General features: G+C 44.6%; 1 protein-coding gene across 6 annotated transcripts in view; it reads left to right on the top strand.

The window, feature by feature from the left end:
* Positions 1-8: 8 nt before the first annotated feature.
* CLASP1 (cytoplasmic linker associated protein 1) overlaps positions 9-15,560 on the top strand; it is a 165,712-nt gene continuing 150,160 nt past the window's right edge. For 3 of the 6 annotated variants that reach the window (XM_057368539.1, XM_057368546.1, XM_057368537.1), the window contains exons 1-2: positions 9-150; positions 11,594-12,068. In XM_057368539.1, the coding sequence (XP_057224522.1) occupies positions 11,874-12,068 (195 nt within the window). In that variant the 5' untranslated portion in view covers positions 9-150; positions 11,594-11,873. The remainder of the gene's footprint in view (positions 151-11,593; positions 12,069-15,560) is intronic. The other 3 variants (XM_057368541.1, XM_057368540.1, XM_057368538.1) reach the window with 1 other exon arrangement.

Here is a 15,560-nt window from a genome sequence, read left to right as displayed (position 1 = left end):
GGCGCGTGCGCGCTGGGTCCCCCATTCTTCCCGTGGTCAGCGGGGCGCGCGCGCGGCCATGGAGCGGAGTGGGCGCCGCCGCCGCCGGCACTGAGGGAGGSAGACGCGAGAGGGAGAAGGGAGCGCGTCCGCCCGGCCCCCGCCCCGCAGGTACCGTCCGCACCGCGGGGGGACCGCGGGGAGATGCGCGGCCGGGGGGTGCTTTGTGTGCGGTGCCGCCGCCGCCGGGTGACCGCGGGGAGCGCGGTTCGGGGCGGGGCCGGCCCGCCCGCGGCACCGGCCGGGAGGAGCGCGGTGCCGGCTCTCGCAGCGGCGCGGTGCGGGGAGGGCAGGGGAAGGCGGTCCGGCGGTCCCGGCGGTGCGGGGGCTGCTGGGCCTGGCGAGGGGCCGCCCCTCGCCCCCCCGCCCTGGGGCCGCCGAGCACCGGCCGTGCGGGAGCGGCGGTGCCGGGGCCGTGTCAGAGCAGAGGGTCCCCGCTGGAACAAACAGCTCGGYGAAGGGAGGGAGGTGCGGCCGTGCTGCGCTCAGCGAGCAGCGCGGGGCTTTGCTAACGCTGGAGGCTGCTGTGCTCCCGCTAGCATCGTGTGGTTTGGGTGGGTTCAGCCCTTGCGCTTGGCCCCTTTGTGCACGTGCCGTGCTCTACTTCATCTATTTCTGGCAGAATTTTTAATGGAAGTTGGGTCAGAACTGTGAGTTTGTGCGAAAAGGTGGGTTGGTCATTGGACAAATCCTGCAGAAATGCTYCAGAGAGCTACTGAATCTGAGCAAATAAATGTAGCTGTACGTGTTACAGGCTGTGTGGGTTCTGCTTAAGGTATTTTTAATGTTGTATGTGTAAAGATACCGGTGAGGAAGGGTAAGGCTGCTCCTTTCCCCAACACCTTGCACAGCCGCTGGAGAAGGATGTGGGAAACTGAGGTAGGATAACAAGCTTGTTGGGATAACAAACGGTTGTCTGGGAAGCCTGTGGTGGAGTAGTGCAGAGGCTTCCCTGGTGTGTGGGTTGTTCTGACAAACATATCTCTCTGCCCATGTGGACTTACTTCCCAGGCCAGTGTTTAGTGAAGGAGACTAGGGTTAAGTAAAGTAGCAAGTGCCAAGCCASTGTTAATAGAGCAGGGATGTGGTCTCCAGCCCAGCACTTGTGCCAGCATCAGAGACAAATATGTCTTAGTCCAGTTTGCTGCTAAGCAGTGCAGCCCATTCYTCTGCATCTTTTGAGCAGTTGCATCTCTGTTCTGTGCTCCTCTTGATGCGACCTGGGTGCAGTTGAAGACARAGTCTTGTCACTTGATACCTGGAGACACAGATCCACTATTCAGATCAGCAGTGCAGATTAGTTCTTGAAAGGTGTTGGAAGTGCAAGTATTTCCTTCCATGTGGGATTCTGAATTGGATTTAAGCAGTTTGCAGCTGGAGAGGGTATACATTTGAGAACTTGCAATAAGAGTGAGCTTTCTCTCAAGTAGAGGGCTACACCCAAGTGCAGGATGGAACTGCAGTGCTGTCATATTCAGGGTCCCCCTTATCATGGCAACATAGCTCGCTCTGTGGAACAAGCCTTTGTGCTGCAGTCCTGGGCTTGGCAAAGTCGAGCCTTTGCTTGTTTTCTCTGTTGAGCCCTGTCRGTGGGACTGAAGCCTGGAAGTTACSAGAGGGACAGAGGAATGGCATGTCACCATGGGCAGTTCTCTCTGTATTTCATCGTCTCACTTGCTTTTTTTTTAATTGCTGCCAACATAAATAGATCATTTTTCATACTGATGACTGCAGCATTCCTGTGAAGTCCTTAGAATTTGTCAAACAGCTTCAAAAGTTTCTGTTTCAAGAAGAAAAATGCCATRGAGTTATACACTTTGGCCTTACTTCACTTTGCTGATAACAAGCAGTGTTAAGGTGATAGAGCAGCATGTTTTGGAGGTGGAAGTGTTTCTCGAGTTCACGTGATGTTCCCCAGAAGTACAGCTGGAGAGACTGCCTGTGATTGAATGAATTGGTCCTCCAGTCATCTTTGAAGTTCTGTAGGAATCTTAAATCTGTGCTACAACTTAGGTMTTAAGAAAACCATATATTTGAACAGCAAAAGTCAAACTGAAATAATTTATCTGTTTCTCCCATGTTAATCAATCCTTCTCTATCTATCAGGCAATTTGGTCAGGGCTGTTGAATGTTAGAGGATGACAGCTTACAGCAAGTCTGGCCACTTCTGTAGTGATTTACATCACAGGAGCATGAGGGYAAGATCTCCTCTACAGAGGAGCCCTCAGTAACCTTTGTGTCAGGAGCAGGTMAGAAGAAGTTTCAAGAGGCTGGACACAAAATGTTCAGATGGAACATCACCATTTCACTCACCATTTCAACATACATCTGGGTTTTTGTGAGAGTGGTGTGGCTTTGAAGCTTGTGGACTGCCATTAYAGGTCCCTTCTGGCCTCAGATGACTTTGGAGCAGGCTCATGTGTCACCCTGAGCATCTCATTATCTCAGGCCTTGCCTAGACTGGGGCTGGAGATCTTGTTGGCATGCCTGGATGGGGCTTGCTGCTCTTCACGCCTTCTTGGCTGGCAGTTGTAATTGAAGCTTCTCCTGGATTCTGACAGTGCCAGCACACCTTGGAGCAGTGATTGCCAGTGCAGTGAAGAAAATGCTGGCATGTATAGAAAGGTCTGTCACCTGAGTGAATAAAATAGACTGTCCTTGTCTATTAATTTCTTCAGACTGTGACTTTGGTCAATTCTAAGCAGTCTGACAGCAGGGAAGGGGTTTGCTTCTTTGCTTGATGAAGGCTGATGTGGCAGTGACGTGCAGCATTWACTTTATCTCACTGTTTGATGGTGTCCACTTCATGTTGTGCTTTGCTCAGCGGCTCTATTTCCATCACCCCATACAGTGCTAAAGTTTGCATTGTGTGTTTCTTTAGAGCAGTGTTTTGGATCTTGTCCATTGGACCAACCTGTTACCATTTCTCAAAACTGTGTGAAAGCCTGATATGAATGGGTTATGAGCTTTGCACAGTGGGATACTGAGGGCTGAACATACATGTTCCTTGGCATTCTGCACTGCTCTGGTGTCTGGCTCTGTCATACATGGGAGAGTTCCCTTTCTCCTCTCTTTGGCAACATTAACACTCTTAGARMWAAAAAAAACTGCACCACAAAACCCAGATGAACCGGATGGAGTTGTAACTGCTCAAGTTATAGAAGGGCAACAAATGGGTTTTGTCTGAAAGGCTGCAAGTGCTTCCCGAGAGATTTGATCTTAATTCGTGGTTAGTGTTTGAGTTCATCTGGCTTCCTGTTCTGTCCCTTAATCAAATCWCTGCATGTTTAGCTCTGCAAGAAGGGAGATGTCCATTCTGCATCCAGAAACAAGTATGCCAAGTAGGAGACACAAAATTAATTATTAGAGAAGCGTCATCATCATTAGTTTATTGTGAGTGGGAAGATTTGAAAATCTCTAATTTGTTTCCACTGCCAGCAAGATAACAGACTACACAGCCTAACCAGGCCAGTCCCTGATGCAGCATTTCAGTATTTCAGGCTTAATCTGTGGCCCCTTCTTTACATTTTGTGTGTAGATGCTTTAGATTCCAAGATATTTTAGAAAGCCAGATTGAACCAACAGTAATTTGCTGAGGCAGAGATCTGATGACAGTAAATTTTGACCTGTTTCAAAGTGCTGCTGAGCAGAAGGGAGGAATTGCAGGTGTGTCTCTGCCTGTTACATGCAGGTGGTTTTGTAGGCCAGAAATTCTCTTAACATCTACTAAGGTTCAGCCCAATACATGGTACTGTCAAATAAAACTTCTTTCTGCTCCTCCTTATCCTGTGCTTCCTCCACCCACTTTTTTATGGATCTTAGTGTCATGGTGGCTTTCTGCACTCCCATGCAACCTGTGTTGAGGGATTTCTTTGGCCATCCACTTCTGTGCAGTTGGAAGTGCCAGGCTGAGTAAAATCTGCTTATGCCTGAATGTAGAGGGTAGCCCTCCTTCCCCTCCCTTGAGCTGGAATCCAGCTGCTCCTKAATTTTCCTCTCCTTTGCCATGAGTTTCCATGGCAGTCCTGGAGAACAGGAGTAGGCAAAGACTCCTGTTTTGCCATGCAAAAAATTTGTGTTTAGAGTCATGGAAGACAGATGGGCATTAACTGAGAAGCATGAAGAGAGGACAAGAAAATAACCTCTTTCTAAAACTGTTGACTTGCAAACTGCTGTTGTTTCATCTCAGCAGTGTCCCTTGAGGGCTTGCACCCAAGGTATGATCTTGTGTACTATTTTTCCTTTCAAACTTGTCATTTTACTACTAGCACTTGTCTCTCAGTTGTTTCCTTCCGGGGTAGCTTTGGCTTGGACTTTTACACAAAAACATCTGTGTCACTAGCCAGTTATGTATCAGTAAGAGTAGCAAGGTTCTGGAGGACTGGAGTATGAAATTTACGTCAAACCCACTGCTCTCTTTAATATTCAGTTATCCAGGTCTTACACCAGCCTGTGACAGTTGTGGTTTTTTTCTTTTCCCAAGGTGTCATCTCACCCTCAGTTACCACTGCCGACTTACTTTGCAGTGACCCTGGGAAAGGTGCTGAATTTCTACCTTATACCTGCCTGTAAAATAGGAAAGTGGTATTATACCACCCTTTTCTTCAAGTGATGTACACGAAGAAGATGCTCTCCCTCTTCAGGATTGGCTAAATTAGTGATCTTAGCCTGAGGGCCATCATCACACACAATGCAAAGAGAGATTACAAGATTCAGATATTCTGTRAAGCCCCTTGTCCTACAAGCAAACTAGGAAGTTATGATGGGTCATTGCTTTAATTCTCAGTAGTGTTCTACTTCCAAATCTTGTTCAGCATTTTACCCACAAGGCTACAGGTGAAAGACTATTCCTTTTCTTCCCTTGGTTTTTCCAGATGATCCAAATTGCTGCTGGACTGTGGAGGAGACGGTTAGGATGTGACTGGAAAATATTTTCCTGCACATCTAGTTGCTGTAGAAAGGGGGCTGATGCCACTTCCATTCTTCTGGGATGTGTCACCAGAGACCTTTGGGGGGAACCTTTGCTCGGACACCTTGCAGAACCAAGCTGGAGGTCACAGAGCCAGTGCTGTATGGTTTGTGTGCAAGAGTCCCATCATGTCAGAGCTGTAATCCACAGGGTCTGAGATAAAGTTAGATGTGTAGAGTGAAGGAGCAGRAGGATGTTTTCATACACATAAGCCCAAAACTCGAGTGCTACTCATTGAGTTAAGTGTCATGATGGTAGTTGTGTCCTTCCTGCCACTGGTCTYATAAGCCCCTAATAAGTTGCTTTTATCATGTTAACTTGGAACCAAGAACTGAGATGTCTGCAAGAGGGAGTCCACTCAGAGCGTCTCTTGACATTGTAGGATTTTGAGCTGCATCTTGGCACTTGAACTGTTAAAAAGGAAGGAGACCTTGAAAKCTCATTCTAGACTTGTCCTTGGTCTCAGACAAAGTTAAAACCAAACTAATTTTAGAGGGGTTGTATTAAGAAAACAAAAGTTGTTAAAGCTCATCTCATTTTCTACCCTACTCTGGAAGGGTTACTCCTACTCTTGCAAAGTGGTTTCATTAGTGTAGGGTATTGTAGTCACATTGAGGTGACCTGTAAGTTATCTTAATTTGCTGCAGCTTCATTACTGAGGAGATTTTTTTGAAGATTGTTGCATTGCTGAAATTGGTAGCTCTGTGTGAGGTGTTCAGTTACCCAGGCAGCAATGTAAACCTTTGGTGGAAGCATAAGAATTTCTGTTATCTGAAGCTTATCTCTCATCTTACCCAGGCTCGGTAATGCAACTTYCACAGCAGTGTCTGGTGTAGAAGGCTTGTGTGTCAGGGTGAAGGCCATAGTTAGCTTAAGCCCTGGAGATCTTTCACCTGTCTTCATTCTAGAAATCTGCCTGAGTTTTCGTCATGGTGGTAATGGAGTTGTGCCCTGCTGTAGTTGGTTACTGTCTGTGTTTGTTAATATGACCCACCTAATAGACTCCAGGCATGTTTGAAGACCAGCCAGTATTTAGCAGAGTCCTAGCAAGCCTTCAGCCAGACGTTGGCTCTTCCAAGGATGAGCTGCCTGCAGCAGTAGAGTTTTACAAACACTGCCTTAGTGTGGCCGGCGCTGTGGGAGGAGAAAGAAACCTTCCTTTGAAAACCTTCCCGAAAGGAAAACTGCATCCACCTAGGCAATGCTTTCGTTATCAGCAAGGCTGGACTGAGAGGTGACACTGTCTGAGGACAGTTCATGTTACTGTATGGGGTGTGGAAAGAGTGCATCAAATGCTGCCGGAGACACTTGGTACAGGGAGATAAGCATGGGGCTGTCCCGCCAGCTAATTAGAAAAGCATGAGTTGTCAGTCTGGAAATCTAAGATACCATCTTTGGATTAGGAGGAGGCTCAAGTGCAGGGCACTAATTACTGATTTAAAACAATCACAGTGATTGTGTAATACTCCCTGGCACTAAAGAAACATTATTGCCTACTTATGGATACAGGTGAACAATGGGGAGAGCCCATCTGTGAGTTGTGGGTGGGTGTTTCCTACAAACTCCCTTTAGCTCCAGAAAAATGTTGCTTTCTTCTTCAAGTAGGACACTTGATGTTACATTTGCCACCTCCTTCCCTCAGAGTGTTTGAATGAGTAAGAATATTTTGAGTTGCTTTGTTCACAGCTACTTGCACACTGAAGGGAGAGTAGGTTTGATTGAGTGCTTGGTGATTGTAATACTTTGTAGAGGCCTGACACCAAACCCCTCTGGGTGGTGGAAGCAAAAATTGAGTGGGCAGATGGCTGAGAACTTCCATCCGTTCTTCCTGCAGAGCTGCACTTGCTGATGCGCTCTCAACTTATCTTTGCAACACTTKATTTCCAGGTGCTGTTCTGGCAGCTCTGAACTTCTTGCCCAAGGGGGCTGGCAAACCCATTAGTTATGTATTTGCACTGCCCACCTTGCCGAAGTCTTGAACTACTGCAGGTTGGCTGCCTGGTTTCTTTTATATTTGAAAAAAATTGCTCCATTTGGCTTGGGTGGAGATCTCCTGAAGGAGGAGAGGAGTTCTTTGTTGTGGAAAGTCAAGGTTCAAGGAACTGTCTGTTGAATATAGCTTGAACTAATTTTAAACTGAAGTGACTAAGCTAATTAGRTCCTGAGACCTGTGAAGAAGGAGGCTTTTTGGTACAGTTGTTTTGCTGTGTTATTTTTACAGCTGTTGGGCTACAGTTCTTCATGTACACACACAAAAAAAAAGGCACCAAAGGAGTGTGGGCATGTTTACAAGTTGGTTACAAATTAAGCTTGCTGGCTTGAAGTCGAGAGATAGCTTCAGGAAGATGACTGGAAAGAGCTGTTATTGAGTGCCACTGCCTCTTGCCTCCAGTCAACRTGAGTGGCAGCAAGAGGCTTGTCTCTGCATGCTTGTGTCTGGAGCAGTTGTCTGGGGAGGTTATGGACTGCATTGACTTTTTGGCAGATGATGACAGTAAAACATGACAACGATGATAACCTGATGTCTAGAGCAAAATAAGAGTGGAACATCATTTTTAAAGTCAAATAGCTGTATTGGAAGAGCTCCCAAGGATAGGCAGGACCTCAAGAGAGTAGTAGAGAATTTTTTATGTGCTTCAGATTTCCTTCCATGCAAGAGGAAGAAGGTTCAAAATTTCCTGTGAAKTTATCTGAAGAAAAAGTCTTACTTGAGAATTGCAAATAATGCTTTTTGACTTAGTCTGGTGTCAGYGGTGTTCTCCTAAGTGCTGAAAAAAATTCATTGACTTATATACCCAGTTTAATATTGCCTCAGCACCTTAGGTAATGAGTATTTCCTTAATGTTTGGATTAACTTATTCTGTGTGTCGAGCCAGTTGCATTACTGTGAATGGCATCAGCTCTTATGCTGATGGTAATATCTAAGCTGAGTAACTTTGGGCTGTTCGGTCTTTGTCAGCTTTCTCCTTTAAATTCATCATTCTGAGCTCCAAGGTGGCATGAAACATAAATCCCTCTATAGTGGCTTTCTGCTGGATAGCTRTTGATGGAAAATTTGGGTGTTAGCAAGCACGTAGTTTTGATGGCTTATTAGTGAAACAGATAAATTTTTTTTCAATGACAGAATTGGGGTAGTTTTTTCTCTTGAAGTGTTTTGTCTACACATTGAGCTTAGCYTGCCTCTTTGAGGGCATACTATAGGGCTTGGAGGAGAACTGGAGAAAACCCTTGCTCTGGAGCTTAYACTGGCAACCCTTCTCAAAACTTGGAGGAGCACCAAACACAGGACCTGTGCCACTGAGTTATTAATTTTGAGTTCTGCATGACTGTTCTTCTGTGGGAAGAGGTTGTACTCAACATCCCAGTCCAAAGTTRTTTGTAACATTGGCTGCCCGGGAAGTCCAGCAACAGAAGTAGACCACTGGGGCTGAGATTGTGGCTTACTGTTTTTCAGAGCTTGTTATATGGGGGGCATCTCCCCAGATGATTGCAAACTTGATGGGATGCAGCAGCCATATGCTTCATTGTCTGGGAAGTTGATTTTCTGTCAGCTTGGGTCTTGTTTTTCTGAGGTGGTATTTTTTCCACTTCCTCCTCCGGGAAAGAGGGGAGTCAACAGACTTCCTAACATGTGTAAAAAAGATTTTTTTTCTTTTTTAAGAGAAATGCTACTTAAACATGTGCTAGCTGGTAGATGCAMGCCACGCTGAGCTTTTCCTCTTGGCTTCCTATTACTGTTTTCTGCAGGATTCAAAGATGCTTGTGACTCTTCTTCCCTGTATGCATTTGATAGTGGTGCCATAATGTATAGTGGATCTAATTTAGACTAGTCCTCCAGGTTGTGACTCAAATTTGTTCTTCTACAGTGCGCCATGGTTTTTATCCTGTGCCTTCTGTCATGTGTTTAAGAAGTGAGGAAAGTGGAGAGAAATTTGTTTACATTAGTTTGCTTTAAAGTTTATTTCTGTTCTTGTAGGCAGAGACTTATAAACTCTTTAATGAAAACCACATAGAAGACTGATTGAAACTTTGAATGCTTGTTTCTCATGGCAGTATGGCCAGCTAATGGTTTCTGGATGTGTTGGGGCTTGCCTCTATGTGATGTTAATAAAAAATGGCTATTCTGTGGTAACTAGCACTCATTCACACCCTTCTGTAATCTGATTTTCAAGTTTAAAGCGAGTTCTGCATTTCCATTTTAAAAGCAGTTAGGCTTTCTTCACCATGTTCTATGCAGTTTAAYAGAAGAGTCTAGTTTTGAACATGTGTGCAGCTTCTTGAGTCCAGAAACAAACTKCTCAGCTAACTTGAAGGGCTTCTGCTAGAATGTGGTAGCAGTTTAATGCCAGTTCCCTGTCCCTTCTCCAATAGCTCTGTGCTAGTAAGGTGAAATGTCTCCCTACTATGTGAAAATCCTTCCTTCCACTGGATAGTTAGACACTGCTGTATGTAAGACTGTCTCCCATAACTGGAGTGTCTGCAATAAGGAGCAAGACCAGCCTGTGCTAGAGGGCAGGGCAGGGGCCAGTATTCAAAGCTGCAGACAGGGAGACCTGGATGAAAACATCTGCTGTGCTTGTACAATTGTGGAAGTGGCTCTGTTTTGGTGCCTGTGCTGCCACGGGAATTGGTGCTGTCTCGTGAACCATTTTGGTTGGGGATGGGAAATCTCAGAGTGCTTCTTTCAGATTTGGTGTTAAACTGGCYGAGTGAGAAACTGTAGCATCAGTAGAAACTGCAGTAAAAAAGGCAATGCTTCCTTCYAGTTTGGAACTTTCTTTTAGAAAGAAAAAAAAGTGTTAAGAGTACTGATTGGAGGGAGTGTTGACCATTTTAGCATTTAAAATCATATCCCCCTTGAGGTGGCTTGAAACATAGTGGTGAGAGTTTTGTACGTCCTTGAGATGGTTCAAGTTGGAGTACAGGTCACAAGCAGTAATCTGTCACAGCACTAAGAGCTTGAGGTGCTGTGTGTGCAGTTTTAGCCAAGGCTTCCCTGCTGCTTTGGGGGTGAGGTTTTGCTGGCAAGGAGGGAGCTTAGTGTACAGACATGAGCAATCCCTTCTAGCTGAGGGTAGATTTTGCACGCCAGTTGGTTGAGGTGAGTTCATTGGTATACAGAACCAGTTTTGATCCCCATCAGCCAAGGATTTGAACTGGCTGCCTGCAGTGGAGGGACCTGCACTCTGGTGACTCCTGTGCAACCAATGTGGGAAGCTGGGACATGTGTGGCAAGGCTTGTAGGGTTAGGGAAGCCTTAGACCTCAGTGCTGAATCTAGATGCTGTGCTTGGTGGTGGGCAGATGTGGCCAAGGAGGATGGGGGTGAGATAATGAACTGAATAGCCTGCTGTGCAAAGGGTGCTTTTGTTTCTAGGCTGGAGTTCTTGTGTGCCATCTCATCTGCTGTCAGGTCTGCTTTGTTTTATTGAGACTTTAGTGAARGCTTTATTTGCTCAAACAGAAGGTATTTAGATTTGCTGCCCCAGTGYTTCCAATTAGTGAACTCGTGCCTCCAGCTTCCTTCCAGTTGTTTATTAAACCAGGTGTCTGCACAGCCTCTTCCCTTACTCTGGGTTTGACCTGCTTTCCTCATACTGGAGGAAAAAGTAGGGCAGATTTCTAGCTTTGGGTATTATTACCCAGGAAACAAAAAGACACCCKGGGTTTTTATCACCCCCTTCCTAAAAGAGCTAACCTGTGACGAGGGAGTGCTTCATCAGGAAGCACTATGGTGATGCCAGGAGCCCTGGTCTGTGGGAAGGTGGAGACCAGCCCCCAAGTCTGTTCTGTGGCTGCTTAGAGGGATTCATTCGGCTGCAGATGGAGGGACAAAAAAAGTCCCTAATGAAGTCTGTGACAAAGGTTCAGGAACATAACCAGAACCCAAATATACAGTAAATTTTCTTTTTGCGTATGCCAGAAGCTAACTTGTGAGGTGACGCTGTGCTTCTGAGTGGCAGCWAAGTCTGGCCTGGCCTTCCTTGTGTGTGGTCTTGGTTGTCAGAACTGTGCTTAGAGTGTGCCAGTGCTGTTTCCTGGACACGTGTAGTTGGGATGTAACCGAATTCAGCCTGAAAACAGCTTGAGCACCTAGCTTTTGAAAACGGATCGTTTTACATTCTTGGAGCCCTTTGTTAGTGCTTTATCTTGCTGACCAGCTGATGACATTGATTGCTGAAGGCCAACAGTCAAAACAGAATCCAGACCTCTTCCTGCTTTCACTTAAAGTAGATAGGTTTTTCTGGTGACCTGCTTAAGGATTTTGCCCCCACCTTTATGGGTAGATGGTGACAGTTGCAATAATACTGTTATTATTAATCAGCTGTTACTTTAAGCTGCAAATTTACCGTCACTAAAACTTCTAGGGAACTGATGAGTAACTGCCATTGTAAAGAATAACCAAAGGTTTTTGTCCTGACCTACCTTGTTTGATTCCTTAAAATAGACCARTGCTGCTCATATCTGACTTGCCACAGCTTCGCAGCTGTATATGAATAACCTATTTTGTGACATGCTTTCAATCTTTTTTTTTTTCTCCAGTCTTAATTTAACCTACAATACTGTTCTTTTTCATTTCTTTCAGAATGGACTGCTGAATTGGGATTTATTGCAGACTCAACTGTACAGTGCTGCTCGTTGCTTCATCTATTACTAGTTATTTAAATTGGACTTTTAATATCCTGCCAGCTGCTGTCCACACACACATGGTGCATTGTTGCCATTCTCAGAATTGTATCTTTGAAACCCAGGCCCTCAGTAACCTTCATCGAAGAAAGAGGCGACCTCCTGCATACGTTTGTRGAAGGAGTTTTTGGCCCTGCTGCCCTCTGGCTTTCTGGCTGGTGCTGTATTTCTGAGACACTATGGAGCCCACTATGGAGTACTGCTTAGCGCAGGTGCTGCAGAAGGATGTTGGAAAGAGACTTCAGGTTGGCCAGGAATTAATAGATTATTTCTTAGATAAACAGAAGTCAGCTGATCTTGAACATGATCAGACTATGCTGGATAAAATGGTTGATGGACTGGCCACTTCTTGGGTAAATTCCAGCAATTATAAGGTAAGACTTCRTCAGGTGGAATGTGTTTACTGTCAGAAGTTTTGAAATGAAGTGCTACTTGATTTGAATGAAAGTTGTATAGTAGATATTCWATTACACTGTTCTGTAAACTGGTAATTACACTGCATCAGTGATTGTTGTTCTATATCTTGGTAGCTGACAGCTGCTATGATACTGAGGACTCAGGGCAGTAAGAATTCAATGATTGGTATTTTAAGCACAAGTGGGTTTACATTTTGTGTTAATGGTTTGTGATATCCTGGTTTCCCTGTGTACCCTGGTAGCTGGTGCCATGCTTTGATCATCCCAGTTAGYAATGTTGATTATTGATGCCATGCTAAAAGGTTTATAAAACTGGAAAAAAAGCATATACAAACTGTACTATCTTTCACTGGCATTAAATCTTCCTAGACTTCCTATTTTCTGTGGGCAGCACAGTAGATCAATGGTACTTAACTCAAGAAAGGTTATGTTATGTTGTATAATTCTGTTGAATTTGATAGTATTGAGATGAACTGATGGAACATGGAATTTCACTGCCTTGTTATCCCTGTCATATTAGTTTGTCTCTCTACAGGTTTAGTGAGGAAGTCCTACCACAGTCATGTACTGTGGGAGTGGGGAGGGATTCTCAGCTGTGATTTGGAAAACTTCAGTCCTGGTTGGTTCATGAGGCTCTCTGAAAAGTCTGATAGAGTACTGAAGTTATTGTATGGGATGTCATAATGTCTTTTTCTGATAAGTCCAGAAGAATCTCAGAGTGAAAGTTGGTACAGAGCAGAGCCTAAAGATGGTTAACTAAGGCTTGTACTGGAATTCACGCCTGTAGGAGTGAAGGAGGGACTGGCTGWATAGGTTATAAGTGCTCTGGAGCTCAACATGCTCAAATTAATTTAAATAATTTTTAACAGAAATTTTGATTGGGAAGTAGCTGTGAGATTGTAGAGTGTTCTGCATGACTGCATTTCTTTCTCTTCATTTTTGTCAACAAGCAGCTGTTGTAGAAGCTGTTTAGCATGTAGGGAAAAACAAACCCCAAACACTAAAAACGTATTCACCAAACCATCAAAGTTAGTATGGTCTCAGTAGAGGATCTATTCTGGTACCCARATGAAGAAATTTTTAGTTGGCTGTTGTGAACAAGCAGTGTACATATAATTTTCTGAGAGTATTGCATATTCTTGCTGCCCATTTTCTTGCTAACTGGCTTTCTTGTACTTGATTCTTAATGGAAAAGGAACCAAAGCACAGTAAAATTGAAATTGTTACAAAACGTAACATTTTAAACATGCTATTTGCATGGATTTCATGAAGTGATGTGGATCACAGAACTGTTCAGTGCTTTGCAGTCCCAGTATCACACTTAGTCTGCAAAATTTCTATTCGGATAACTTGATCATCTTCTTCAGACAATCTTTTGTCTGTTGGACTACACACAATGGTCTCTGTGGTATTCATTTTCCAGTAACAAACTGGTGGCACTTCTGCACTGCAGTGTCTCTGTTCCAGAACTCATGCTGCTGAGCTGGCTGTTCATTAATGTGTGTGTTCTATAGATAGCATTTGCTGTGATTAATAAATTCTAGTAAGCATAACAGAGACATGTCTCAGATGTCTGGAGGGTGTCTTCTCAGTGAATTAGTATAATAGGATATGTGAAGCCTTTGAGTGGGGCAAGCTGACTATGTGGAGGTCAGTGATGTGGTGAGGTCTGCTTCAGGATCCAGGCCAGGCTTAGTGGACCCCCTTTTGTCAGTCTCTTCCTTTTGTTTTAATGCTTGCATCTGCATTACCGTTGCCTTTCTTCCTGACTCTTCTGGGATGGCGGTTCGGAAGCTCAGCTTTCTCTGATGTGAGAGAGCACAGGGGAACTGGTGTTATCTGATCCAGTTCATGGATTAACACATCAAATTTAGGAGTGAAAGGCCAAGCATCACTGCCCTAGAATAGCCATCTGGAGAGCTAAACTGCAATGGTCTGGTCACAGTTGAAAAAGCTGAAATATTTGCAGTCTGTTTGTCTTTTCATCTCAGTCCCTTCATTTGAAAAAGTATCAGCTTTAAACAAAGATTGAAATCATCTGCATGATTTGAAGTTTCCCAACACATCAGTAATAAAGTGTGTGCTCTCAGAATAAGACTGAATTTGGATAACAGCCCCATTAGCTTGGGACAGCATCCAGTTGATTCATRGCTCCTGCCTGTCTAGGACTCCTCTATCTAAACACTTGTGCTTACATGTTATCACYGAGGAAACATCAGCGAACCAGAGAMGTGACATCTGTAAGGCAAACCAGTTCAGTTTGGAKTGAAAAGAGCTTGAACTGATGATGAAATTATTGCACCTTTACAGAAAGGGCTCAGGCTGTCTCCCTAATTGGCARTAAGTTTGATCTGTGTATGTCATGGCCATCATTGATCTTTCTAGGCTTTGTTTTTCTGTACATTATTTCTATTTTTTCATGATACTGTTTTGTGAAGTCCTGGACCTCAGCACCATGACTGGAGACAATGGAGTCTTTTTTTTTAAGGGATGCAAAAAAACAAGAATAATGGACGGTCCTGTCTCAAGTCTGTTAAAAACATCATGTGTGAAGCATAGCAAGGCCTAACATGCTTCTGATAGTGCTCAGTATTCTGAAACTCTTCTAACAAATGGTGTTTTGACCTGATCACTGGTTTCTGCTTTGTAACAGGCAGGTGCCTTAGGTGCAGAAAGCGCTTGGATAGTTCAGGATGCTTTTGAAGTCAAGGGAACATAAAGATGACCATATGAAACAAGGCACTGAGGTCCAGTGTGAAGCCATTTACTTGTTCGTGCTTGCCAGGAGTGTGCTTGAATGGCACTGAACAGGCAKTGCAGACTTGGGTTTTCCCAGCAGTACCTACAGGTTTTTAGAAGACAGAAGAAGGGTGAAGAGTGACAAGATGAATTCTCTTTGAGAGATCTTACTCCTCTTTGGAGTGTAGTTGCTTAGAACAGATAGGCTATGTTTGTGTGGGCAGTAGGAGTGGTAGATTACACCAGTGAGGTTGGGCTGGGATTGCAGGATGCTGTATACCAAAGAGGAATTCTGCCTATCTTCTGTTCTTCATATGCTCTGTTTGCTTGGTCTGTGCTGTTTTAGGATGGTGGTTTTGTTTGACTCCATTTCTTCCCCTRCTAAGCATAAAAGAGAGTTTTTTTGCTGAGCTTTAAATCTCCAAACAATAACTAAGGCCTGTGCAGAGCTGTCTGTCTTGAGACACGAAGCAAAACAGCCCAGCAGTGTCAGAGGCTTCAGCATGTCCTCTCAGATTGACAATCCTATGGCAAGGGGAGAGAGCTGAAATCATCAGTAATCCCTTGGTGAGCCATCTCGCTTTGAGCTGCTTCTGCAGTATTTAGTAATGCCAGTGTTAAATGTGCAGGATCTCCTGGCTCATCTGTGGCTGGCGAGCCTTTCTCAGTACCCAACCATGATGTGCCACTGATGTTTTATGTTAAGGTGTA

This window comes from Malurus melanocephalus, unplaced genomic scaffold, assembly GCF_030028575.1.
Source record: "Malurus melanocephalus ecotype Western Australia unplaced genomic scaffold, MMel_1.1 scaffold_94, whole genome shotgun sequence".
In the NCBI taxonomy this organism is placed as follows: domain Eukaryota; kingdom Metazoa; phylum Chordata; class Aves; order Passeriformes; family Maluridae; genus Malurus; species Malurus melanocephalus.
Note: the sequence above shows the minus strand (reverse complement) of the source record. Positions and strands in the feature narration are given on the sequence as shown.